We start from the raw sequence: 26,291 nt of genomic DNA, 5'->3' as shown, positions 1-26,291 counted from the left end.
AATGGACCGGAGCCTCCTGCCTGAGGGGAGCAGGTCAAACAGACTGTGTCCAGGGTGAGAAGGGTCAGCTGAGATCCGGGCTGCACGCCGCAGTGTCCTGGAGGTGTACAGGTCCTGCAGAGATGGGAGTCTGCAGCCAATCACCTTCTCAGCAGAGCGCACAACACGCTGCAGTCTCTGTTTGTCCCTGATAGTGGCTCCAGCGTACCACACGGTGATGGAGGAGGTGAGGATGGACTCGATGATTGCAGTGTAGAATTGCATCATCGTCCGTGTTGGCAGGTTGAGTTTCTTCAGCTGCCTCAGGAAGTACATCCTCTGCTGGGCTTTCTTGATGATGGAGGTGATGGTGGGCTCCCACTTCAGGTCCTGGGTGATGGTGGTACCCAGGAAGCGGAATGAGTCCACAGAGGTGATGGGGGTGTCAGTCAGGATGATGGGGGGGGGCTGTGTGCTTCCTGAAGTCCACAATAATCTCCACTGTCTTCTGGGCATTCAGCACCAGGTTGTTGTGGCTGCACCAGGACACCAGACGTTCAACCTCCCTCCTGTAGGCAGACTCATCCCCGTCCGAGATGAGCCCAATAACGGTGGTGTCATCTGCAAACTTGATTAGCTTGACAGACTGGTGGGTGGAGGTGCAGCAGTTGGTGTACAGGGAGAAGAGCAGAGGAGAAAGAACACAGCCCTGAGGGGAGCCGGTGCTGATGGTCCGGGAGTCCGAGACATTCTTTCCCAGCCTCACATGCTGCTTCCTGTCCGTCAGGAAGTCAGTGATCCACCGGCAGATGGGATCAGGCACATTCATCTGGGAAAGCTTGCCTTGGAGATGGTCTGGAAGGATGGTATTGAAGGCAGAGCTGAAGTCCACAAACAGGATCCTGGCGTAGGTTCCTGGGGAGTCCAGATGCTGCAGGATGAAGTGTAGGGCCATGTTGATGGCGTCGTCTACAGACCTGTTGGCTCTATATGGGAAGCAGGAAATGCTGTCTAAAGGGCCAAACTTCCGTACATCTTGAGCTAGGTGTATTAAAGAATGTATATTATAACCAACAAAGTCAGGACCATAAATCAAGGAAAAATCTTTCACAAACTGCTTCAAAACATCCTCTGCATAATTACAGTCAGTTATCAATACACAAATCAGGACTTAGAAGAATTCTTATAGATACAGATAACAGTATAAAGTATCTATACATTTGGCTTGGTATATTATTCAGTAGAACTGGGCTTGTGCAAAGCAAAACTTGTCTCAATTCCGTTGCTTTCCACATGCTAATTTCAATGAGAGACCTTGGTTTCCTTGCAAAACTTTAAGGCAAATATTGCCTGACAGAAACCATGAATGCTGAAATCAGTTAGAATTTGCGTAGACTGTCTGCATTTTCGGGGACCTTTTAACCAAAGATAAATAAGCTTGCACATTACCCCCATATCCCACACCCAGCTCGTTCAAAGTGACACCCCAACCTGGTGCTCTTTGCTGGCCATAGCACAAAGTTTCATCAGTCCTTTAGTCAACAGAAATTTCATGAAAACATAATCTTTAGCATGTTCATCACAATCATAGTGCTCTTCCTGAAGTGTTTTATTCTCAAAAGAATCAGAGTACAATATTAAGTCCTGATGATGCTCTGACTCATTTTACTGTGAAACGAGACTAAAATGTTCAACAACTTTCTGAGCTATTTTCCTCTGAGCTCCTTGTCCTCTGAGATTGCTCCATTGCTTTCTGAAAGACAGCTCACAGATTCTGAAGCTCCAGGTTTCATCACTCTCCAATCAAAATTCAAAATTAACTGAACCAGCAGCAAAAGAAGATCCAAGTTACGCCTCACATTTGATAAATACTGTCATTAATTCCCTCTTCCTGTCTTGTTTCCACCACGATTGAAAAAAATCAACAAACAAAAAAAAAACATCACACTTCTTGCACAGATCTCTTGTAGTGTACTTCAAGAAAAGTTTCCCCATCTGAAATATGTTTTCCACATTATTCCCTTGCTTATTATACATCAGTGTACGGTTGTGCTTAGCGCTGTTGTCAGTTGTTTTTTGTGCCAAATTATGCCAAATTGCAAAAAACCTCAGCTTTTTCTCTAATAAAACCTCTAAAAAAAACCTCTGTAACTTTGTTCTGCTTTACTTCAGCAGCATCAGGTAATGTTCATATATTGATTCATGGTTTTCTTCCGTTTTTGTTCAACTGGAGAATATTTCTAAGGCTATCTGATTTAAAAAGCCACTCCAGGAAAATCTCCTTTTTTGCTGTGTTTTATCCTTATCTGCTGTGATGCTTACACCAGCCTTAAAAGCTGATGTATTACAATAAAAGACCCTGACATCACTTTATAAAGTAACAATTCTAATTGTTAGAAACTCAAAAAAAGATTCCTACTAGTATATTTCTGGCATGCATCAAATTTTAAATAGAAATGAATTTTGAAATATACACTGCTTCTTATGTCAAAGTCTGTAAAAATAAAGAAAGAAATAAACCACACATAACCCTTGCTACTATTCACTCCACTGTCCAACAGCAAAATCAAACCAATATACAGATATTAATAACATATTAATGTAATAGTGTGACTATGCAATTTATAAGTAGCCGTAGTCATAATCAAAACAACAAACATCTCAAGTTTTGAGATAATTGCAAACCGTCCTGGCCAATAACCACACAAGCTGTCCATGCAGGAAAGCTGATAAAGGAGCATGCACAAAATTCAAACAAATTTAAGCCATAATGAAACAAATTAAAATAACAGTGCGCATGCACAAATAAGGCATCAGACAAACACTTAAAGATCACAGATCTTTAGGACCACATCCAAAGAGCAATTTCTTTTCTTTTTTATAAATAAATAAATGTGTAGATTCTAGCCAAATATACATTACAAAAAGGAACAAAGGAGGGCCACAGCAATCATAGTAAAAGGAGTTGGCACTGTGGCCCTAACAAGACCGATCAGTTCTGCTTAAATAATCAGTTTCCCTCATGTACAGAGCTTGCACAACAGTAAGAGGCAGATTCTAGAGTCAGTACAGTATTTCTGATGAAGTTCTCACTAAAACAACTACACATATAAAGTGTGTATAAAAAAAAACCCCAAACAAATCAAGAACACCTATATTTTCTTTTTTGCTTTTTCTGGAAAAATGAGAACAATGGCAAGAAAAATGATGATTATGTCTTCTACAGAAATAGAGTGCTCACTGATCTGCCTCTCTGACTGCTGTGCATGCTCCTGACACAGGGGTAAAAGCTGGGGACTAGTTGCTCATGGCCATGGCCTACCCTCCTCACTTAGCTGTGAGGAATGAAGCTAATAAAGACAACACCAAAGCAATTTTGGTTGCTCTGATAGTGAAAATACCCTCCCATATTCCTCCTAAAAAACTACAACTTCGTTAAATTGGTCTAATACAGTCCTTTATTAATACTAATCATAGAGATAAACCAAGATAATGTTTAAGTACAACTTGATGTTAAGTACAGGCAGTCATTAATTTTGGTGCTAGTTAAGCAGTATACAGGACACCAGACAATGCTTTCAAACTGTGAAAATTAGCTAAATCCAACATTACGTAAAAATTTAAACTAGCTTAGCCTTGCGTGAGTGCTAGGAAAAAGTTCGCCAGCACTTGTGCCACACATTACTTTGCAGCATCATAACTTTGTAAACATTTCATTTATACTTAGGGATTCAAATTAAGTCAAAAAGTTCCTACCGTTAGTGCAGAAAATAAGTCCATAGCTCAAAGATGCACTTAATCCAAAAATTGCCAGCTTAACTGTCAGCTTTGTCCAAGGGCGCGAAATGAAGAATGTTCCAGAATGGGGGGGACGGGTTTAAGAAAACCTCGTGATATTTCATGAAATAACGCGAGATTTCGAAAAGCACTCCTACATGTAGTGAAATTTTTTTCCCCACTCAAATGTAAAACCATTTATTTTATTTTATTAAGCGTCTTACGATTTTAAGTCACATCTGTTCTTTGTGTTTCACTTATATTGATATATTTTATATGTATATTTTGTTATTAATTAAATATACATATGCTGCCTCTGGCATAATTTATTATCAGTTATTTCATCTTAATTCATATTTATACTTACACGTGACTAATAATTATACTTAACTAAGATCGTTAAACTCAGTTGCCTGTTCATGCAGCTTCCCATATGTTACCCATATGGTGCCCATAGAACATAGCCCATCTGGGCTGGCTCAGGTGGGTCCTACTTGGTTAACCCAGGTGGGTCCCAGATTGGATGCCCATTGTAAGCCCATTCCCACTTGGAACCCCCATAGCCCATGTGGGGCCCACATACTGGTGTTTACTGGGTTACTGTAGCCTGTCAATAAAAATTGCAAACAATGAAGGAAAGAGTGGGGATCCCTGCCTGGTGCCCCTCAGGAGACAGAAGCTGGAGGATGTTTGGTCATTTGTTTTGACACAAGCTATTGGGGAAGTTTTGGGGGAACACAAGTGCAAATTTCGTGCAAGGTGTCATATCACTGCATGAAATATCCAAACTGGTATGAAATAAGGATGTTCATGTGTGTGTGAATTAATCGTGTATTATTACTAGTGCTTTAGGGTTAGGGTTTTGATGGGTTTTTTGCCACACAATAAACAAACACTCATTAAATAAAATAACGGTGATACTAAAGATATCTTGGAGTTTGACCTTGAAATCTCTCAGTGTAGAAGTACTCATTTTCACTTTTAAAGCCATATCATTTTCCCCCCTAGATTTTTACTGCATAGTAGTATTCAAACTGGTTTACTACTAGTTATTAACTGGATCAGTTACAGTAAAATAAACTGACATCAAATATTTTCTTTTCTTCAGCAGGAAACCTAAAAGACAGGATGAGAGGACCGGATACCAGCAGTCTGGACAACATGAACCTAAACAGTAAAGATTGTTTCTAAAATTGCTCAATTATTTGATTTGACAGTTTAAATAACAACCATCCAATGAGTCACCAATGTTCACAAAACCAGAGTTTTAAATAATAAATCGATAATCAGAAGGCTTTTAAAAAGACTAAATAATGACTGCCTATGATCCTTGTACTCAGTTTGGAAGTTAAAGACATGAAGTAAAGAAAGACATGAAAAACTTTTCTAAATGTTTTTTGAAACAGAGATTTAATTAAATACAAACAACCATAAATCATAGTTCTGCAGATAAATAAAAACATGAAATGAAATCAGTCAAGCACAATTAATTAATTTCTGGAGAATTAAAATAACGCATCAGTGCTTCATATAGCATGGTTCATGGGATTTGAGTTTTCTTTATCATTATATGACCCTGTTTTTGTTTCATACTGCATTTTTTACTTCATGATTTTCCTGGTTATTCCTGATTTCCTGGTGTTTCTAGCTCTGGATCACTCTTTTCTTCATGTTACCGTTCAAGTCTTTGTTTCTGTCTCCATTCTTTCCTGTTTAATTTTGGTGTCTGTTTTTACCTGTACCTGGGGTTTGATTTTATTTCTTCCCTAATCATTATTTTAGGTAACCCTGCTGTGTTCCCACCCATTTCCCATCCTCTTGTTATCCGGTGTTTATATATATAGTTTCAGTTTTCTTGTGCTAATTGCAGTATCCTCCTTCGTGGTTGTGCCCTCTCTCCTAATTTGTCATCTGCAGATATAGTCACTTGATAGAATTGTCGCTCTCAGCCAACTGACGACAGATGACATTGAGATGATTGTCAGCCGCTGAGAGTCCCCCTGGTTCTGTTTGGCACGTATAGTGCAGAGTATCAAAACAATTTTTATCAAAATGCTTAAGCAATGATCATAGAGTCGCAGAATGGTGTTTTCAACAAATTTACTTCAGACCTAATCTATACACTGCTGTGCTCAGTATGATTCCAAACTATACAATGCCTTGCCCTAATTTATGGTGGGATACATCCTGAGCTTTGGAAGTACTTAATGTATGGAACTTTCCACTGCACATGCAGACATGATGAGACCGTATCTTTATTACCCCAGCTGTCCTGCTTCTAGTTCAGTTCTTTTTCCAAGACCCCTTTTCCTGTTTTACAAATCCCCTTCCAAGTACCCCAAACATGAACTTTTTTTCTGCAGACGTAAGATGAGCAATGGGTAAACAAAATTTCCCTTCTTTTCTTCCTTGTCTAAACTGTGCTCAAACCAAAGCAAGGCTCCTTAGAACTATATAGTTAATATAGTAAATTAAAAACACATTTTGTCAAAAACTGTTTTTTCTGCAATTCAGCTGCTCTGCTTATGTTAGGTGGCAGCTTTGGACAAAGAATCTTATCCCTTCAGAGCCAGCAGAAGTCATCCTGGATGACCGAAGTGTTACCGTTATTTTGAGTCACACTGATGACCTCGGTGCGTCCCAACATTTCTACCTGGCGAAACAAGTACAATAACCTTTCATACCTGGAACCAACCGATTTAGTTATTTGCACTGTTTAGTGTATGGTACAAACATTTTACTGTAAAATTGCAGTGTGTAGTGCAGTCCTATCAATTCACTAACATTACTTAGTGCAAAAGGCTGTGCTTTTCACTTGTCTACCTATTTGATTTAATATACTTTGTTTCTGTTTGTCATCCAACCAGTTTAATAACCAGGATTATGATAGCAATTACTAAAAATTACACTGAGTGCCTTTCATACCGCAAGTCCCTGGCCCCCTAAAAGAATTCCAAGGGTTTGGTGTGTCCATGTTTATTTCCTTGTCTGTTTTCCCTATGATGATTAACTGGGTGATCTTCACTGGGTTTGAGACGGCACTCTAAATGTGCCAATTAGGACCCATTTTGCAGCCCAGACTTAATCCCGGCCTGTGGAGGTGGGTGGTCACCCTAATTTTTGCTCTATTCTGTTCCTGCACTGTGCCCTATGTATTGATAGGCTGGTGTATGTTTTTACAGTGTGAATGATGTATTTACAATGTCGTTTTTTATGTCTTTATGTCTCCTGAAACAATATTAAGAGAATAATCACTTTTTTTGTTGGCAGTTTCCTCATATATTCTGTTACAGTCATGTCTCTGCATCGTCCCTTACTTTTAGATTTTAGTACCCTTTTTAGGAGTCGAGCAGACTGGGGGTGATAGGTACAAAGATCTTTTTAATTCACTTTCTATCAGAATCAGAATCAGAATACTTTATTAATCCCTGGGGGAAATTATTTTTCTAGTGTTTCTCCTAAGATTTTTTAGTATGTTGTTGTCACGTCCGGTGTGGCAGACGTGTGGAGTTGTAGAAAGGACCCAAAAGGCAGCAGCTCTGGTGCAGGTGAGTATTTATTTACAGGAGTGGGTACAAACAGCAATGGAGGGTGAACATGAAACCGGAAACCTAAACTGGGTAAAACTAACAAAACAAACCAGAAACGAAGATGCAGGGAGGTCCGGGGAAATACATACGGAGAGACGCAGGGAGACCGAGGGGAAACAACACAGACGAACCAGCCACTACCATGACAGAAGACACAACTTAAATACACTCAGAGAACACAGGGATATTACACACAGGTGGGGAACACAGCTGGGAGTGATTAACGTGACGAGACTAGGGAGGCAAACTGAAAACACTCACATAAGACGCAGACCTTCACAATAAAACAGGAACTTACACGTGAAAGGACACAAACTAAGAAACGCGCACTAGATACAGGAACACACGGGCAGAACAGAGTAAACACTAAACAGAGGAAGAACAGAACCAAAATCACAAGAAGAGAAAACACAAAACGCTGGGTCAAAAGGACCCAGGATCATGACAGTTGTTATGTTGCAAACTGAATTTCATTATCTGGCACTCCATATGCAGGTATTATTTCTTTTAAAATATGTTTTTGCTACTGTTGGAACATCTGGGTGTGTGCATTTTGTTAAACCATCTATGACCACTGGGCAATATTTCTTTCCCTCACATTTATTTGGAGTGTGAGGGACAGAAACTGACTGCCACTGGTATATACTAGTCAGTAGCTGGCCACATCAAGTGCAGCTGAGATTAATTACGCTGATTGTGCTTAGTTTATTCACTGATTTCAATCTTTATACCAACTCTATACAGTCAACTATAAAGACAATATATATTGTCAGGGGTAGACATTTGTTCTTTTCACAAGTAAGAGAAATAAGACACTGCAGACCGACTCAGAGAGTTTTAAAAATGTGCGCACGGGTGAATGTCCCTGAGAAGACACACACACCGATTGCAGGCTTGCTTGCTTTATTTATAGGAGAAAGTAGGTTACATAGTACTTCCTCTTCTGTAAGCAGTTGGGGAGAGGTTAGACGTTAGTTCAGTGCTTATCTGACATCACACACTGAAGTAAGGAATATATCATGTTCTCTTTAACAATAAGCTTGGTTATGTGAAATATGTGAACACATAAAATATAAGGCACACTTGATTATATTGTATTATGTAGAAAATCTTCTTACATTTCCCTCCTGATGTTAATATATTTCACAGGTTTTAAATCAATGCATAGTCACTTGTTAAATCACATTTTCAACTTGCATGTCATTCAGTGAAGTATTTAAACAACAGCTCCAGTAAGACTAGAGTATGGATTTTCCACTCTTTCCTCCATGATCAGCATATCATACTCGCGATAGGGATCTTCCATATTTCTCTGGATCAGGACATAATTTCCTAAAGTACGCTTAAACATGTTTACCATTATGCTTCTCAGACATGGGATAATACAAGCAGCGAAAATGCAAAACAGTAACATCACATAGCAGAGGGCCAACAGGCCTTTAATCAGCAAGGATTTCCAGGAGCCACTCAGCAACCAGTCCCACCAGCCTTGCTTATTGGCTACGTAGTCCTGTTGCTGAGCGTCTCTCAATTGTTTCAGAACATTCAAAGCATTTGTCATGTTTAATGAGTGTATGTTGTCAGGTATGTAGGTACAACAGGTAGTGTTAAATAATACGCAGAGACCTCCTTTCTCTGCAAGAATAATGTCTAAAGCCACTCGGAGTTTCATGACAGTGATGCGGATTGCATCAATTTCTTCATTCTGTGCTTTGTCAATGCGGGTGGAGGCATTCAGGAACAATCCAAAACAATAGTCTAAAGTCTCTATTTGTAGTGCATGCTTTCCTACTCCTACCCAGGAAAACAGAGCGTGGATCACCTTCTGGCCGGTGGTCCAGAGTTTGAACTCGTCTGGCACATCAGATCCATAGAACGGGTCATGGGGCTTGAGTTCTATGTTGCGCTTAACTCTGGCGTTGTTGTGCACTGTTATCTTAAAGGTGTGATCTGAGATGAAGATAGGTGCACAGCATCCTGACCAGTCGGGCGGTAGCATAAAGTATGCACGCTGTCCGCACAGCCATGCCATACCTTGTACCCAATAGGTGCCATTTACATGTCGGTGTCTTTTGACTGTTCCATACTCTACTCCTCCATAGGTTGTGTTGCAGTTGCTGGTATGGCCCAGGGGGTGGCGCCCTTGCTCTGCTGCTTGGTCGAAGCACAGAGGATGCTGTTTCTCTTCAGGGGCCATAAAGACGGGGAAATAGGTTGAGGCATTTCTGTTCTTCACTGTCATGTCTACCCAGAATTTGTCGTCACAGGTTCCATTCTCCAGGCCTTCTGCCCACGGGTATGAAGCTTCAATCCTGATTGTAAAATGTTGTCTTCCAATGCTGGCGAAACTTGCTGCACACTTGCTTTGCCAGTGATTCTTCATCATACGACCATATATGGTTGGATGGACAGATGTACTGGGCATGTGAGAGCAGACATAACAGCCTCTTTCTTCTATTCTATTGTATATGTATCGGTACCAGGCGTTGTTCATCCAGGGGTGAACGTGGTCTTGGGTCATCTCAGAGAGGTGGGAGTTGTCATAGGTCCATCTCTTAAGTCGGGGAATAGTTTGTTCTGTCCTGGGGGCTCTGCCGGGTATCAGCCAGAAGAGCATCATCACTAAGATGACGGCCATCAGACAGAATAGGCGACACATGAGCCGTCTCCGTTCAAAGTTAGAAGCACCTAAGCACAACAGCTTTGGGGCTGGGGCTGGTGACTCTTCTCCTCCTGGATTCATCGGGCTGGTTTCTTCTATCTTGTTGGTGTTCAGGCGTCCCTGGTGTTGTTATTGGTTCCTCTCTTTGGTGGGATGGGTCACTCTCTATTATGTGTTTGTTCTTCAGGACGACCTGACTTACCCTGGTCCTGCAGTACGTTGACCCAGGGCCAAAAGGTGGGTTTCCCACACCCCTACCCCGCGGAGCACTGGGACTGGGTAAGGCGGCTTCTTATTGTGGTGCAAACACTTTCTTCACGTGACTTTGATGGATCCACAAAGGTCTTTCAGCTATCTTACAAGCTGTCGGTGTAGTGAGCAACACCTGGAATCGACCCTCCCACCGTGGAGAACTCCAGTTTTTTCGCTGGAGGACTTTGATCAGAATCCAATCACCGGGGTTCAACCTGCAAGAGACTGGAGATCACTCGGCAGTTTACTGTTTGATATCACCTCTTTATTCTCAAATAGTTTTGTCATCCATTCTGCCATCGTTGTTTCTGTGATGGACTTACTAATAGGTTCACTAGTAATAGGCAGGGGAAATGGTCTGCCATGTATGACTTCAAATGGGGTCAGACCACCTGCTCCTTGAGTTATTCTCATCCATAGCTTAACTAAGGTCAGACACTCAGGCCATGGTCTTCCAGTTTCTTCCATACATTTTCTTAATCTCTGTTTAATTGTGCCGTTAGTTCTCTCGACTAATCCTGCGCTTCGTGGATGATACGCACAATGATGTTTTATGCTAAAACCTAGAGCTTCAGAGACTTTACTTATTACTTCATTTACAAAATGTGTGCCATTATCAGACCGTATTAAATTTGGAATGCCACATGTTGGTATGTAATGATTGCACAAACATTTTGCTACTGAAATTGCATCTGCTTTTTTCACTGGGTATATTTCTGGCCATTTGGAAAATACATCTATTATCACAAGTGCATACTTGGAGGATTGAGATTCATTTAGTTCTATAAAATCCATGTGGATAGTGTGAAATGGATGTGGTGGTGTGGGAAAACGACCTCGCTTGGGTCGTAAATTTCCCTGTGCATTGTGTTTTTGGCAAACCATGCATGTTCTGATAAACTCTTTTGCTGAACTTTCAAAATTTTTTGTGTAGAATTGTTTATTAAGTACATGAACCATCCCTCCTGATGACACGTGAGTTTTCGAATGTGTCACTAAAGCTGCTGTTTTATGGAGAGATTTTGGAAGTATTGGTTTGCCATTGCACATCATGAGATTGTCTTTTAATTCTGCTCCATCTTTCAACCAAGATTTTTGTTCACTCAGTGATGCTGTCTTCTGTGCATCTGCTAGTATTTCTAATGGTATTAAATCTATCGTTTCTGTTGTTAAAACATCAATGTGTTTTTCTGCAGCTGCTTTGGCTGCTTTATCAGCAAAGTTATTTCCTCTCGTTATTTCTGTGTCATCCTTTTGATGAGCTGTACATTTGCATAGTGCTAGTTCTTTTGGCAACAATATCACTTCTAATAACTCTTTTAGAAGGTGTGCATGTTGAACTGGGTTGCCTGTGGAGGTTGTCATTCATCTGTTTTGCCAGATCTTTGCGAAATGGTGTACTGCTGAATATACATATTGGCTGTCTGTGTATATATTTACACTTTGACCTTTGTATAGTGTACATGCTCTAGTTCCGCACTCTGGGCAGAGTTTGAGGAACTGAGAGACTTTGCCTCTATCACTGTATCAATAGTTGTGACCGCGTAACCCACACAATTTCTACCGAAAGTGTTTTTTGACGCTGATCCATCTACAAAAACATTATTGAAACTGGGCTGTGGGGAATTATGTATATCAGTGCGAGGTTTTGTTTCTTCCTCTAATTTTTTCATGCAACAATGTTGTTCTCCATCTAGAGGGGTCGGTATAAGTGTGTTTGGGTTCAGCTGGCCACACTTCTCTATTGTTATGTGTGATTGCGAAAGTAAGATTCCTACATACGACAGTTGCCTGGTATGTGTCAGAAAAGATAGATTTGCTTGTAGCAAAATGGAGGTCACAGCATGTGGGACTTTGATGATTAACTTATGTCCCAGAACAATGTCTGCGCATTTTTTAACTGCCTCTGCTGCTGCGCACGCCTGAACACAGGTGGGTAGTCCAGCAGCTACAGGGTCAAGTTTGCATGAGTAGAAAGCTAATGGACGTTGGTTGTCGCCAAAAGCTTGAGTTAAGACTGCCTTCATGTAGCCTGCTACTCCATCAACATGGAGAATAAAAGGTTTTTCATAGTCTGGTAATGCTAAAACGGTACATGTTTGCAATGCTATTTTTAAATCAGTAAAAGCTTTTTCTGCCTCTGGGGTCCATTGTATTTTGTCTTTTAATGCTAGGTCTTTTCCATAAATTAGGTTCTGTAGTGGCTGGGCCAGCAGTGCATACTCTGGAATCCAGCAGCTACAGAAATTGCACAGACCTAAATAACTCATCATTTGCTGTTTGGTGACTGATTTCGGTGCATTCTGCACTGCTGTCTTTCTGCTTTCCAGTAAGGTGCGGCCTTGGCCTGTTAGTTGATGTCCTAAGTAGATTACTTTGTTGCTCCACAGCTGTAACTTGTGTTGTGAGACTTTGTGGCCTTGTTCTGCCAGATGTTGCAGAACCGTCATTGTGTTTTCTCTACAATCATCTTGTGTATGGCCTGTAATCAATATGTCATCTACATACAGCAGAAATTTTCCTGGAGCAGGGAGGGAGCAAAATGACATTGATTTCTTTAGAGCTTCTGCGTACAGCGTCGGGCTATTTTGAAACCCTTGTGGTAGCCTGGTGTACGTGTATTTTTCATTATCAAAAGTGAATCCAAATAGATTCTGCAAATCTTGGTGTAAGGGAACAGAGAAAAATGCATTTGAGAGGTCTATCACTGAGAACCATTGTTCCTTTGGGGTCACTTGGTCCAAGATGGTATGTGGGTTAGCAACCACTGGAGGTATTTGCTCTGTTACCTCGTTTATTGCTCTGAGGTCATGAACTAGGCGATATTTTCCTGTATTGGCCTTTTTTACTGGAAAAATTGGTGTATTACACGTAGCTTTATTAGTTTTCACGAGAATACCTGCTTTCTGCATGTCTGTTATTACTGGCCTAATTCCTTCCTTCGCTTCTGCACTCAAGGGATATTGCGGTTTCACAGGCCTATATGTGGTTGTAGTTTTCACCACTACTGGATCTGCTCCTTTAATTAGGCCGACACCTGTGGGCCCTTGAGACCATAATGTCTGTGGTAGCTTTTCTAGTTCGGGGTGTGTTTCAAATGTTAACACTTGTCATTCATCTTGTTCTGTTGTGGCTAAATGTGTAGCCGGTGTGGTTGTCAGCGGCCAGCATAAAGTGTATCGCATGCAGCCTGTTCTGCGGCCTTTTTGCCAGCCCTCACACTCTGTTTTGTCATATCTGTCTGTTTCTACAGATCTTAGCACTGTACCTAACTCCTGCCAGGATGTTTGGTTGTTCCGTGCCACAGATACATGAGGGTTGGGCAGTCTGTAACACTGAGCATACTGCATTGCCACTCTGTGTCACATACAGGTGCTGTAGGACTAGCTTTTGTGGTCCCAATCTGTGTACTTGTTGATCATAAATTTTGTCTGGGCCTGGGATGTGTTTATACCACAGGGTGTTGTGGTATTTTGCTGGGTCTTGCCTGCACGAGTGTTCAGGTAAGTACATATTAGCCTTGGCCTCTAGAGGTTCAAGTTGTGGTAAGTCTAAGGTCCAGTAATAATTAGGCTCACCTAGGCCTTCACAGACAAAAATGTCTTCAGTTTGACTCTGACTGTCAGAGAGTAGGAGTCTGGCTTGCAAGCCACTTTCTTCAGGGATAACTCCTATTTTTAATTTTGTTAAAGCATCTCTTCCTAACAGGTTCACAGGGCAGGAAGGGTCATAAATGCACTGGTTTTTGCAGCCACGGCCACTATCTCTATGTGACATAAAGAGGGGATCGGTTAAATGCTGTTTTGTCACATGTCCTGAGACTGATTTCACAATCATGGTGTCTTTTGAGAAAGTTACATTTGGCACTTCTACAGTTAGTACAGTCTTACACGCTCCTGTATCGCAAAGGAATTTTAATGGCACACCGTTCACGTGCATTACAACTGTTGGCTTGGCCTCTGATCCTAGCAGCAGTTGTTCTATATTGTAAACTTCCCCTTCATCTGTTTCACTTCCTTCCTCTCGTGCTAGTCATTCATCACGCCGTCTGCACCTGTCATCATCACTTTCCTGTTCTCGACTCACACTTCTACAGTCTCGAGCAAAGTGCCCGTTTTTTCCACAATTATAGCACTTCATATCTCTTTTGTCTTTTCTTTGTCCTGCTTTTTGCTTTCCCTTACGCGGCTTGTAGCCTGTTGGGTGTCTTTGCTGTCCTGAGAAAGCTATAAAGCCTGTCTCTGGGTCTATCATGAAAACGCCTGCTTTTTCCTTCTGTTTTTGAATCTTAACTGCATGCTCTGCATATTGCAGAGCATCAGGCAAAGTGCCTGTATTTTGAGTAACCCAATGTTTGTCTACATGTGCTTTTATTTTGGGCAGCAGGCCATTCAGAAAGGCATTTTTTAATTGTTGTTGAAAAGCAGACCGTGGATCGGGATCATGATTCAGTCCTGAGTTTTGCCTGAAAACTGGGCGTAAGCGATCCAAATAGTCTGATGCTGTCTCTCCGTCCTTTTATTTGCACTCTCCTATTTTTCCATAATCTGGCCTTGGAGCTAAATTAATTTCTACTCTGTCGTACAAGTCATTTAGTTGTCGTCCTAACTCAGCAGTGTCTGGTCCTAGCACGTCGCCGTTTTGGTCATTTCCTGTAAAAGTGCCTCTGGCTCTGGGAAAACGTAAACCTAATAAATCTTGAAGTACTTGCAACATTTCATGTCCGTTTAATCCCCAGCCGCGTCGGATTAATTCCACTGCATTCCGCCACGGCTGGAAACCTTCGTTAAGGTGTGGCACATCTTTTAGCACATTCTCCCTATCCTTATGGGACCAGGGTCAGAATGCATATATCAGAGGCTCGTCATCTATCAGTATGACTCCTGTGGCATCTGCGGGACCACTAGGATGCCCAAACCTAGGATTTGATCATGCGACCATTGGAAACTGTCCCACGGTTCCTTCCTTTTGTGATGATTACGTTTAGTCATAAGATTAGCACTGCGTTTATCATTTTCTGTCATCCACGCTTTGAAAAGCTGCCATTCTGCTAGATGTTTTGCTTTTTTCTTCTGACTTTTTTCCTCATATAGCTCTTTTTGCAAAGCCGCTTTTAAAGCAGTTATTGAATCTGGATTGCATTTGCCTTGCCAAGCTGGACAATATATTTTATGTGGATTTCTCCACCTTTTTGCACTGATTATTCCTGCATTTTGACAGTTTTTTTTCTAACCACTCTTCACCTGCTGTTAATTTTACTTTAGTTTTAGAATTACCCATTTTGAACTAATTACGTCAGAACTGTGACACTGTCTCTGGCACGAAGAAGTGGGAAGGTTATCAATAAAAGCCTTCTACTCTCCCGCTATTCGAGAGAGCGGTTATTGATTTTACGTGATGACGCACAACCTGATTTTTCACTCCAACCAGTACGTGAGTGTGCACAGGAAAACAATTTGAGGAGCGGTTCGACCGCGTATTGGGTCGTAAATAACACCTCACTCCTCTTTTTAACACAATCAGAGCGCGTTTTTATAGTTTTTTTATTGAGACTTTCCGTATTTTTATGTAACACCTATCTGTTCCGTTACAGCCACTCCCAGAGCAACCGGAACTTTTAACAGCGATTTCTACGAGTCCCCTTATGGACTGAGAATTCCGCTCTTGCCTGTTGTCTCTAAGCCCCTCTTGGACTGAGATCTGTCGGCGCTCCCAGGTTTACACACTATTTTGATGGAAAATCTCAATATCAACGTATTTTAGCGCTTGATGGAATGCAGTGTTTCATATTCACTGTGGCGCTGCGTTTTGAATCCGGCACACATCGGGTCCTGGCGCCGTGGGGCCTGTGTAAGATGCTGACCGGAGATCGAATTCACGTTCCCGGATTTTCTTCTTTACTGTGCACAGATTTTTTCCAGCGCAGGCAATCACGACATCAGGATCCGATAAAGACCATCTGTGGACAACTAGACGTTAAAAATAACAGTCAGTTATCCGGCTCGGAGGACCAATTAAATGTCAGGGGTAGACATTTGTTCTTTTCACAAGTAAGAGAAATAAGACACTGCAGACCGACTCAGAGAGTTTTAAAAACGTGCGCGCGGGTGAATGTCCCTGAGAAGACACACACACCGATTGCAGGCTTGCTTGCTTTATTTATAGGAGAAAGTAGGTTACATAGTACTTCCTCTTCTGTAAGCAGTTGGGGAGAGGTTAGACGTTAGCTCAGTGCTTATCTGACACCCACACACATACTGAAATATAACAATACAGAAGTATATCATGCTTATCTGACATCACACACTGAAGTAAGGAATATATCATGTTCTCTTTAACAATAAGCTTGGTTATGTGAAATATGTGAACACATAAAATATAAGGCACACTTGATTATATTGTATTATGTAGAAAATCTTCTTACATATATGTATACTGTTAGTGTAGGAAATCCACAAACAGCAGTTTTCACCGCTTTTCTACCCCCAAAAAATTATTGGTAGTCATGATTCTTTTCCGTTTTCCCTATCTTCCACTTATGGTACTACAACAGGTCAAAGTGCTCCCCCATTTGCTAAATTCCACTGTGGCCCTTAAATCTGCATCCAGACCTAAAGAGTAAAATGAAAACAAAGTCACCTTCCCATTAGAGCACGTCGCGCTCACACTGCAGGCTTACTTGTTGTTCCTACAGTATCTTTAAAGTAGAATGGGAAGGAGAGCCTTCAGTTTTCAGTCTCCTGTTCTATAGAACCACCTTCCAGTTTGGGTTTGGGAGACAGACACTATTTCTATTTTAAGATTAGGCTTAAAATTTTCCTAACCACCCCCCAGTAGGAGCCGGCTTCTTCACCCCTCCCTTACACACATTTGCTCAATGTGTTAATTGCTTAGCTATTCCTCTGTTATAATACCTGAAAAAAATGTAGCCTGTTTGTACCTTCACAAGCCAGGCTTGTAAAATTCGGGACCAGGGTCTGGACCCTTAAAAATCTTTTAGCTACCTACTCTTTTGAAAACAACCCTCATAGACAGTGACCTTTTTGACTTAGAGTAATAGGTATTGTACTTTCATCATTTTGTATCCTTTTTTTTCATGCCAGGAATTAGCTTGAGCTTACCCAGTGACATCATCTGGAGTTGACCGTTCTCCCTATATGTGGTGTTGCCCGTAGTGTCATCATATGGCTGTAGGTCATCACTTTAGTCATTCGCTTTCATGTACATGATCTTGGTTAGAGCACTGTCGTTCAGCCTCTGGATCAGTGTCTCAGCTGCAAATGCAAAAGAGACTAAAAGAGAAGACACAAAACCGCTCCATCTACCAAACCACTATTTGATGGTCAGTTATCCCTGAGTGCTCGGTCATCAGCAAGGCTAGTGAGCTCAATGGAGATATGGGGTAATGCCTATAAAGTCAATACTCTTCTGTTACGTGCCAAGGGGTGTGGCTTTGCTTTTGTGCTCTGTTTTGTGTTCTATTCATCTTTCAGGTGTCAGACCTCCTCTGATTGGCCAGTTTGAAGTTGATTGGCAGGTGTCTATTGGCTGGATTGGGCTCAGTTGGCCAATCACACTCCAAGGAACACTACAAATGAGCCGCTCCCTGGCCAGCTGGTGGCTGCTGGCTTCTGCTTTGACAAACATTTGCGAACAGGCTTCTTTATGTTGTGTGTGGTGGGAGGCTGGACAGGTAAGCCGGGGTACCCTATACATTGGTTGTAGATTTTACTCTGTTAGTCACACTAGGTTATGCGGTTGATGCCACCCTTGTATGTTTTCACTGACTTTTATCGAGAAGCTAGGTAGGCCTTTTGTTTTGCATTTTTCTTTCAGTTAGGCTAGGCCCTGGAAGCTACCGACCTCTTTTTGTTTTATTACTTTCTTTGATTTGGATCAACCGCCCAGTCCTCCTCCCCCACCTCTTTTCTGTTGTTAAGTTTGACTATCCAGGCAAGCACCCAATAAATCCTGCCTGATACTTAACTGTTCTGTGGTCTTCCTCCTTCATTGATTGTGGTTGTCCAGTGTTGCTGTCTCCTTCCTACCTTTGCCTCCGCCATGGTGGGGGGGACGTAACACAAGTGGGGGCTCGTCCGGGATAGTTTTATGCGGTGCACAACCTATATTAATGAGGAGGGTGCCGTGATTTTAGGGTGTCTACGTTTCATAGTATCAGCCGGAGATGAGTTTTGACCTGCTTGATTTTGTTAGTCAGCCTAGCATTGGCAAAGTTGGCTTATGTCGCAAAGACGACCTGTTGAGTATTGCTGCCCAGTATAACCTTTCTGTACCAAAGTATGGAGTGAAGAAGGATATTAAGCAGGCTTTGTTGGAGGGGTTAATCGAGTTGGGTATTTTAATTAGCCCTGCTACAACTGAGGTACCTTCTCAGGACCCTTTAGCTTCCCCTGGAGCCTCTGCTAATCCTGCTTCTCCAGAGAGAACTGAAGAGCAAGCTCTGCTTGCTACACCTCCGGGTGCCCAAGTTAACTCGGATGTGGCTCCCCAAACTCTGCCTCGCTTTAAGCCTTTCACTCCAGAATCCCAAATATCTAGCAGTGATGCAAAACTTAAGGTTCGCTTACTACGTTTACAGTTGGAGGCACAAGAGAAGGATAAGGTGCGTAAAGCGGATTATGATCTCCGGCTGGAGGTCCGTAGGCTGGAGATAGAAGCTGAAAAGGAAGTCAGGTTAAAGCAGCTTGAAGTAGAAGCACTGAGGGTGTCATCAGGACTGAAAACAGATGCCACTAAAGAAATCCCGAAAGTCTCCCCGGAAAGTTTTAACGTTAGCAAACATATTGCCCTAGTACCTACCTTTCGTGACACTGAGGTAGATTCGTACTTCAACGCTTTTGAAAAGGTGGCTACTGCTCTGAAATGGCCAAGAGACATGTGGCCCATATTACTTCAGTGTAAATTAGTGGGCAAAGCTCAGGAGGTAGTAGCTTCACTTTCACTAGAGCAAAGCATGAAATACGACGTGTTGAAGGAAACAATTGTACGTGCCTACGATCTGGTACCTGAGGCCTACAGGCAGAAATTTAGGAACCATAAGAAGTCCAGCAGTCAAACATATGTGGAGTTTGCACATGAAAAAGGGGCTCTTTTTGATAAATGGTGCGCTGCTAACGGAGTTGGGGATGAGTATGAGTCGCTGCGTGAGTTAATGCTACTGGAGGATTTTAAAATTTCATTACCTGAGAGGCTCATAATGTTCTTAAACGAACAGAAGGTGACGTCAATGTCCAAAGCAGCTGTGTTGGCCGATGAGTTTGTGTTAACTCATAAGAATGTTTTTACCCCTGTTTCCCATCCAGATAGGCCCACAGCCTTGCGCTCAGCACGGCTTGAGTCTAGTTGCTCTGCTGTGAGGCCAGTGAGGCCAGTGAGGGTTCCCTCGCCTCCCCACGGTGAGCGTGAATGCTTTTATTGCCACAAGAGGGGTCATCTCATCGCAGAATGTCAGGCATTAAAGCGTAAACAGCAACTATCCTCACAACCACAAGGGGTGGCACTGATAAAAGCCACAGAGACTGGGAGGGCATTTCAACCAAACACTAACCACCCTGACCCCTGTTTCAAACCATTCATTCTAGAGGGAGTGGTTTCGCTGACTGGGAATCGAAATGATCAACAACCAGTAAAAATACTGAGAGATACAGGGGCCTCTCAGTCCATCATTAGAGAAAACGTCTTACCGTTTTCTGAGGAGTCATTTTGCCAGTCCAGTGTTATTGTCCAGGGAGTAGAACTCGGATTTGTATCTGCCCCTTTGCACACTATTCACATTCAGTCTTCATTAGTCAGCGGAGTTGTTAAAGTGGCTATTCGTTCTGCGTTGCCCATACCAGGCATTGACTTCATCCTAGGTAATGACCTTGCTGGAGGCAAGGTCATACCCATTCCTGAAGTGTTAGACAGACCCGAGCTGAGCAGGGATTCTGACTCAGCCCAAGACCAGCCTGCCATCTTTCCAGCTTGTGTAGTTACGAGGGCCCAGACAAAAAAGTATGGTCCTGACTTGGCCGATTCCTTCATGAGGTCAGATCCCATTGGTGACGTGATTAACTTTACCTCTGGATCTAAGGTTCAGGCCACAGTTCCACCTGCTGACAAAACAAAACCAGTTATGGATTTGCCAGTCTCCCGAGAGGAGTTCATTATTGCACAGAAAAATGATGTAACCCTGTCCAAGTGTCATTCCTCCACTCTCAGTCAACAGGATGCCAAAGGGAAAAAGCTGGCTTACTTCTCTGACGAAGGTCTTCTGATGCGCAGATGGACAAGTGAGGTCTCGGAAGACGCTGACTGGTCTGCAGTTTATCAGGTGATGGTACCTACTGCTTATCGTACCCAGGTACTGTCCTTAGCACATGACCATCCATGGTCAGGACATTTGGGGGTTAATAAAACATACACCAGAATTCTGAAACATTTCTTCTGGCCCGGACTGAAATCTGATGTTGTTCAATACTGCCGTACTTGCCATGTATGCCAAATGACTGGCAAGCCAAACCAAGTAATCCCCCCAGCTCCTCTCTGTCCTATCCCAGTAGTAGAGGAGCCATTTCAAAAAGTGATTGTTGATTGTGTGGGGCCTCTACCTAAAGCTAAAACTGGAAACCAGTTTCTGTTGACAATCATGTGCGTTTCGACCAGGTTTCCCGAGGCAATCCCACTACGGAGAATAACAGCTCAGATTGTTGTCAAAGCACTGTTGAGATTCTTTTCAACCTTTGGTCTGCCTAAGGTTGTGCAAACAGACCAAGGCACTAACTTTAAGTCTAGAGTGTTTGCCCAAGCCCTGAAAACATTAGGCATTGAACACATAACCTCGAGTTCTTACCATCCTGAAAGTCAGGGGGCACTAGAGAGGTTTCATCAGACTTTGAAGTCTATGTTAAGGAAACACTGTTATAGTTCCCAACGGGACTGGGATGAAAGTGTTCCACTTGTTTTATTTGCCTGTCGGGAAGCAACCCAAGAATCTCTGGGATTTAGTCCCAGTGAACTTGTGTTTGGGCGTGAGATGAGGGGTCCTTTGAAGGTTTTTAAAGAGAGGCTGGCTACACCGGTTGACAACACCAAAAGCCTTCCAGAGTACGTCAAGACACTGAATGACAGGTTGAAGAGGGCTTATTCCTTAACCAGGAACGTATTAGCCACGTCACAAGCGAAAATGAAGAGACACTTTGATCAGCGGGCTGTTGACCGTTCATTTCTGCCAGGTGACAGAGTGCTCCTTCTCCTTCCGGTGCCCGGCTCCTCTCTCTCCGTTAGGTTCTCTGGTCCTTATGTTGTAGAGAGAAAACTCAGCAAGACTAACTACATTATTCAGACCCCGGATCGCAGACGTCCCACTCGGGTGTGTCATGTCAACATGATGAAGCTGTACAACTCTCGTGAACCTTCAGCTGTGCCATCTGTGGTCCAAGAGCAAGTGGTTACGTCTCCGATGGCTTCGGTGACCAAGGTGGAGATTACTCCAGATGAAGATGGGTTGGTGTTACGAGGTGCTGAGCCTCAAAGTGCTCGACTAGGTAATTCTGTGATATTGTCAACCCTAACACAATACCTGTCCCACCTTCCTGCTGAACAGAGCAATGATATTATAACACTCATATCGGGATTCCCATCTCTGTTCAGTGATAATCCCGTCTCAAACCACTGTCATAAAACATGATGTGGTGCTCACTAACCCTACACCAATCAAACAGCGCGCTTATCGGGTTAGTCCTGCAAAGAGGGAAATCATAAAACAGGAAGTTGAGTATCTTCTTCAGAATGGATTTGCAGTGCCAAGCTCCAGCTCTTGGAGTTCACCATGTCTCTTGGACACTAAGTCAGATGGAAGCCCAAGATTCTGTACAGACTTCTGAAAGGTGAACTCTGTCACTGTACCAGATGCACATCCCTTACCTCTTATCGATGACTGCATTGATGAAATCGGGCCTGCAAAATACATCACTAAACTCGATATGTTAAAAGGGTATTGGCAAGTCCCTTTGACACAGCAAGCATCTGAGATTTCAGCTTTTGTCACCCCTGACCACTTCCTGCAGTATACGGTTATGCCTTTTGGCATGTGCAATGCCCCTGCAACGTTTGAGAGACTGGTTAACAAATTGTTGGGAAACATCCCTAACTGCCGAGCATACTTAGATGACATTGTTGTGTATAGCAGTGACTGGTCCACCCACATAGCTACATTAAAAGAAGTCTTCATTAGCCTAGACAGTGCGTCTCTCACTTTGAACCTTACCAAATGTGATTTCGCTAGAGGCAGTGTCCTCTACCTTGGCCAGCAAGTTGGTCTAGGGCAAGTGCGCCCTGCAGATGCCAAAGTCATTGCGATTAGGGAGTTCCCCCAACCAACCACCAGGAGAGAACTGCGGCGGTTCCTTGGGATGATAGGATATTACCGACGGTTTTGTAAAAAATTCTCTTCTGTTGCTGCCCTTCTCACTGATTTAACCAGCCCCTCAAAGCCGTTTATTTGGTCTGGGAGTTGTCAGCAGGTTTTCGAAAGCCTTAAGGGCTTACTTTGTTGCACCCCTGTTTTGTCTGCTCCTAACTTCTCTTTACCATTCAAACTGGAAATAGATGCCAGCGCAGTTGGGGCGGGAGCGGTGCTTCTCCAGGAGGATACCCAGGGCATTGACCATCCTGTGAGTTACTTCTCTCGGAAGTTTGACAAACACCAGCTCAGGTATTCTACCATTGAAAAGGAGACCCTTGCTTTGTTGTGGGCCTTGCAACATTTTGAAGTCAGAGTCAGGTCAGAGGTCAGTCCAAGTATTCACAGATCAGATCACAACCCTTTAGTTTTCCTCTCCAAGATATATAATCACAACCAGCGGCTTATGCGTTGGTCACTGATTATTCAGAATTATACCCTCACAATCCATCACAAAAAAGGTTCAGAAAACATTGTAGCAGACGCACTCTCCCGTGGTGTTTAGAGAGGTCACCAAACCCTGAGTTTGGTTTTTGAAGGGTGAGAGTGTTACGTGCCAAGGGGTGTGGCTTTGCTTTTGTGCTCTGTTTTGTGTTCTATTCATCTTTCAGGCGTCAGACCTCCTCTGATTGGCCAGTTTGAAGTTGATTGGCAGGTGTCTATTGGCTGGACTGGGCTCAGTTGGCCAATCGCACTCCAAGGAACACTACAAATGAGCCGCTCCCTGGCCAGCTGGTGGCTGCTGGCTTCTGCTTTGACAAACATTTGCGAACAGGCTTCTTTATGTTGTGTGTGGTGGGAGGCTGGACAGGTAAGCCGGGGTACCCTATACATTGGTTGTAGATTTTACTCTGTTAGTCACACTAGGTTATGCGGTTGATGCCACCCTTGTATGTTTTCACTGACTTTTATCGAGTAGCTAGGTAGGCCTTTTGTTTTGCATTTTTCTTTCAGTTAGGCTAGGCCCTGGAAGCTACCGACCTCTTTTTGTTTTATTACTTTCTTTGATTTGGATCAACCGCCCAGTCCTCCTCCCCCACCTCTTTTCTGTTGTTAAGTTTGACTATCCAGGCAAGCACCCAATAAATCCTGCCTGATACTTAACTGTTCTGTGGTCTTCCTCCTTCATTGATTGTGGTTGTCCAGTGTTGCTGTCTCCTTCCTACCTTTGCCTCCGCCATGGTGGGGGGGACGTAACATCTTCCTATTTTCAAGTTACAAGTTATGATTTAGTTGAATATAAAGTGGCACAGATTATGTATAAAGCTCAAAATAACTTGCTTTGCCGCAGTACTCAACAGCTGTTTGAAGTCAGAGGGGAACAGATTTCTTAAAAAAAACAAGATAAGGACAAACATAAAGCAGAAATGTGTTTCTGTTAGAGGAGTTAACTTGTGGAATAGTTATGACAGTGTTTTTAAAAGGTGTAGTTCATTTTCCTTTGATTAAAAATGTTTAAAACTAGAGTATTAGCAAAGATATATAAATCAAGAATGAAAACAGCAAAACTAATAATACTGAAACAATTGGCTGTTTTGCTTTGATTATTGTTATGAAATTGAATTTAATACATTTACCTATTTAAGGTGGAAGTTTTTGTGTTTTGTTTTATTTGTTCGTTTGTTTGCGTTGTTTTACTCTTTGCCTCGAACCCTATGTACATGCATGCTAAATGATCTTTTGTTAAAAGTGTTGGCATAACAAGCATGTGCTTTAGCCAATACCTGTTGATTAGCCTTGTCTCGTACTTTCTTGCTTTGTGGTAGACCTTTATTCTGTATTCACTGAGATATTTGAATGCTAATCAAATAAATACTTAAGAACTCCAATGTTTGGGTCACAGTGCCACTAGGCGCAGTGTTGTTAGAGATAAACGCGTAACTAGCTTCGAAAATCCTGCACACCCCACCCATCTCTGCAAGTAACATATCTAAAGCCATGGCAAAACGGGTCAAAAGAAGGACTTGACAGGCTCAGAAAAGTCAAAAATAGTGAGATATCTTGCAGAGGGATGCAGCAGTCTCGAAACTGCAAAGCTTCTGAAGCGTGATCATCGAACAATCAAGCGTTTCATTCAAAATAGTCAACAGGGTCGCAAGAAGCGTGTGGAAAAACCAAGGCGCAAAATAACTGCCCATGAACTGAGAAAAGTCAAGCGTGCAGCTGCCAAGATGCCACTTACCACCAGTTTGGCCAAATTTCAGAGCTGCAACATCACTGGATGCCAAAAAGCACAAGGTGTGCAATACTCAGATACATGGCCAAGGTAAGAAAGGCTGAAAGACGACCACCACTGAACAAGACACACAAGCTGAAACGTCAAGACTGGGCCAAGAAATATCTCAAGACTGGTTTTTCTAAGGTTTTATGGACTGATGACATGAGAGTGAGTCTTGATGGGCCAGATGGATGGGCCTGTGGCTGGCTTGGTAAAGGGCAGAGAGCTCCAGTCCCACTCAGACGCCAGCAAGGTGGAGGTGGAGTACTGGTTTGGACTGGTATCATCAAAGATGAGCTTGTGGGGCCTTTTCGGGTTGAGGATGGAGTCAAGCTCAACTCCCAGTCCTACTGCCAGTTTCTGGAAGACACCTTCTTCAAGCAGTGGTACAGCAAGAAGTCTGCATCCTTCAAGAAAAACATGATTTTCATGCAGGACAATGCTCCATCACACGCGTCCAAGTACTCCACAGCGTGGCTGGCAAGAAAGGGTATGAAAGAAGAAAAACTAATGACATGGCCTCCTTGTTCACCTGATCTGAACCCCATTGAGAACCTGTGGTCAGTCATCAAATGTAAGATTTACAAGGAGGGAAAACGGTACACCTCTCTGAACAGTGTCTGGGAGGCTGTGGTTGCTGCTGCACGCAATGGTGATGGTGAAGAGATCAAAACACTGACAGAATCCATGGATGGCAGGCTTTTGAGTGTCCTTGCAAAGAAAGGTGGCTATATTGGTCGCTGATTTGTTTTTGTTTTGTTTTTGAATGTCAGAAATGTATATTTGTGAATGTGGAGATGTTATATTGGTTTCACTGGCCAAAATAAATAATTGAAATGGGTATATATTTGTTTTTTGTTACGTTGCCTAATAATTCTGCACAGTAATAGTCACCTGCACACACAGATATCCCCCTAAAATAGCTAAAACTAAAAACAAACTAAAAACTACTTCCAAAAACATTCAGCTTTGATATTAATGAGTTTTTTGGGTTCATTGAGAACATGGTTGTTGTTCAATAATAAAATTATTCCTCAAAAATACAACTTGCCTAATAATTCTGCACTCCCTATATTAAGGGAAGAAGATTATAATTTGTTTTTAGAATCTTAACTCTTTGTCTAGGGAAAACCCTGACTATTTAATGCTTTTTTTTCCCTAACCTATACTCATTTATTTTCCTTGGTAAAGAATGGCAGCACAGCCTGCTGTTTCAGTGAAACAAGACACAAACAGCTCAAACATCCCCGTTAGTAAAACACCAGCTCAGTTGAAGACGTTTTCCAAAGAGACACCTAATGAGATGACGTAAGCACATTTCTCAAAGATTTGCTAAACCATTAAACAGAT

The 26,291-nt window shown here is 42.5% G+C and overlaps 3 protein-coding genes across 12 annotated transcripts in view; 2 read left to right on the top strand and 1 right to left on the bottom strand.

Moving 5' to 3' along the window:
• The window catches only part of LOC147310784 (uncharacterized), a 93,631-nt gene extending 69,804 nt beyond the window's left edge, over window positions 1-23,827 (top strand). For 4 of the 8 annotated variants that reach the window (XM_086267041.1, XM_086267037.1, XM_086267039.1 and 1 more), the window contains one exon: window positions 4,865-23,827. In XM_086267041.1, coding sequence (XP_086123167.1) covers window positions 18,446-21,949 — 3,504 coding nt within the window. In that variant the 5' untranslated portion in view covers window positions 4,865-18,445 and the 3' untranslated portion in view covers window positions 21,950-23,827. The remainder of the gene's footprint in view (window positions 1-4,864) is intronic. The other 4 variants (XR_015125408.1, XM_086267043.1, XM_086267038.1 and 1 more) reach the window with 3 other exon arrangements.
• On the bottom strand, window positions 8,474-10,089 carry LOC147310785 (syncytin-A-like). Its single transcript, XM_086267462.1, has one exon. It carries the CDS (start codon window positions 10,087-10,089, stop codon window positions 8,563-8,565), a length of 1,527 nt encoding a protein of 508 aa, XP_086123588.1. The 3' UTR covers window positions 8,474-8,562.
• LOC147310783 (uncharacterized) overlaps window positions 21,977-26,291 on the top strand; it is a 62,665-nt gene continuing 58,350 nt past the window's right edge. The window contains exons 1-2 of one of the 3 annotated variants that reach the window (XM_086267048.1): window positions 23,965-25,665; window positions 26,133-26,249. In XM_086267048.1, coding sequence (XP_086123174.1) covers window positions 26,134-26,249 — 116 coding nt within the window. In that variant the 5' untranslated portion in view covers window positions 23,965-25,665; window position 26,133. Of the gene's footprint in view, window positions 26,250-26,291 lie in introns of all 3 variants that reach the window. The other 2 variants (XM_086267049.1, XM_086267047.1) reach the window with 2 other exon arrangements.

The sequence above is a fragment of the Aulonocara sp. 'chitande type north' Nkhata Bay genome, linkage group LG16, assembly GCF_057382095.1.
Source record: "Aulonocara sp. 'chitande type north' Nkhata Bay isolate Kocher_YH1m ecotype deep benthic linkage group LG16, A_spYH_male_GT1.1, whole genome shotgun sequence".
In the NCBI taxonomy this organism is placed as follows: domain Eukaryota; kingdom Metazoa; phylum Chordata; class Actinopteri; order Cichliformes; family Cichlidae; genus Aulonocara; species Aulonocara sp. 'chitande type north' Nkhata Bay.
Note: the sequence above shows the minus strand (reverse complement) of the source record. Positions and strands in the feature narration are given on the sequence as shown.

Coding starts and splice junctions, on each gene's coding strand:
- LOC147310785 (XM_086267462.1), bottom strand. CDS start 10,089: ATGAATCCAGGAGGAGAAGAGTCACCAGCCCCAGCCCCAAAGCTGTTG.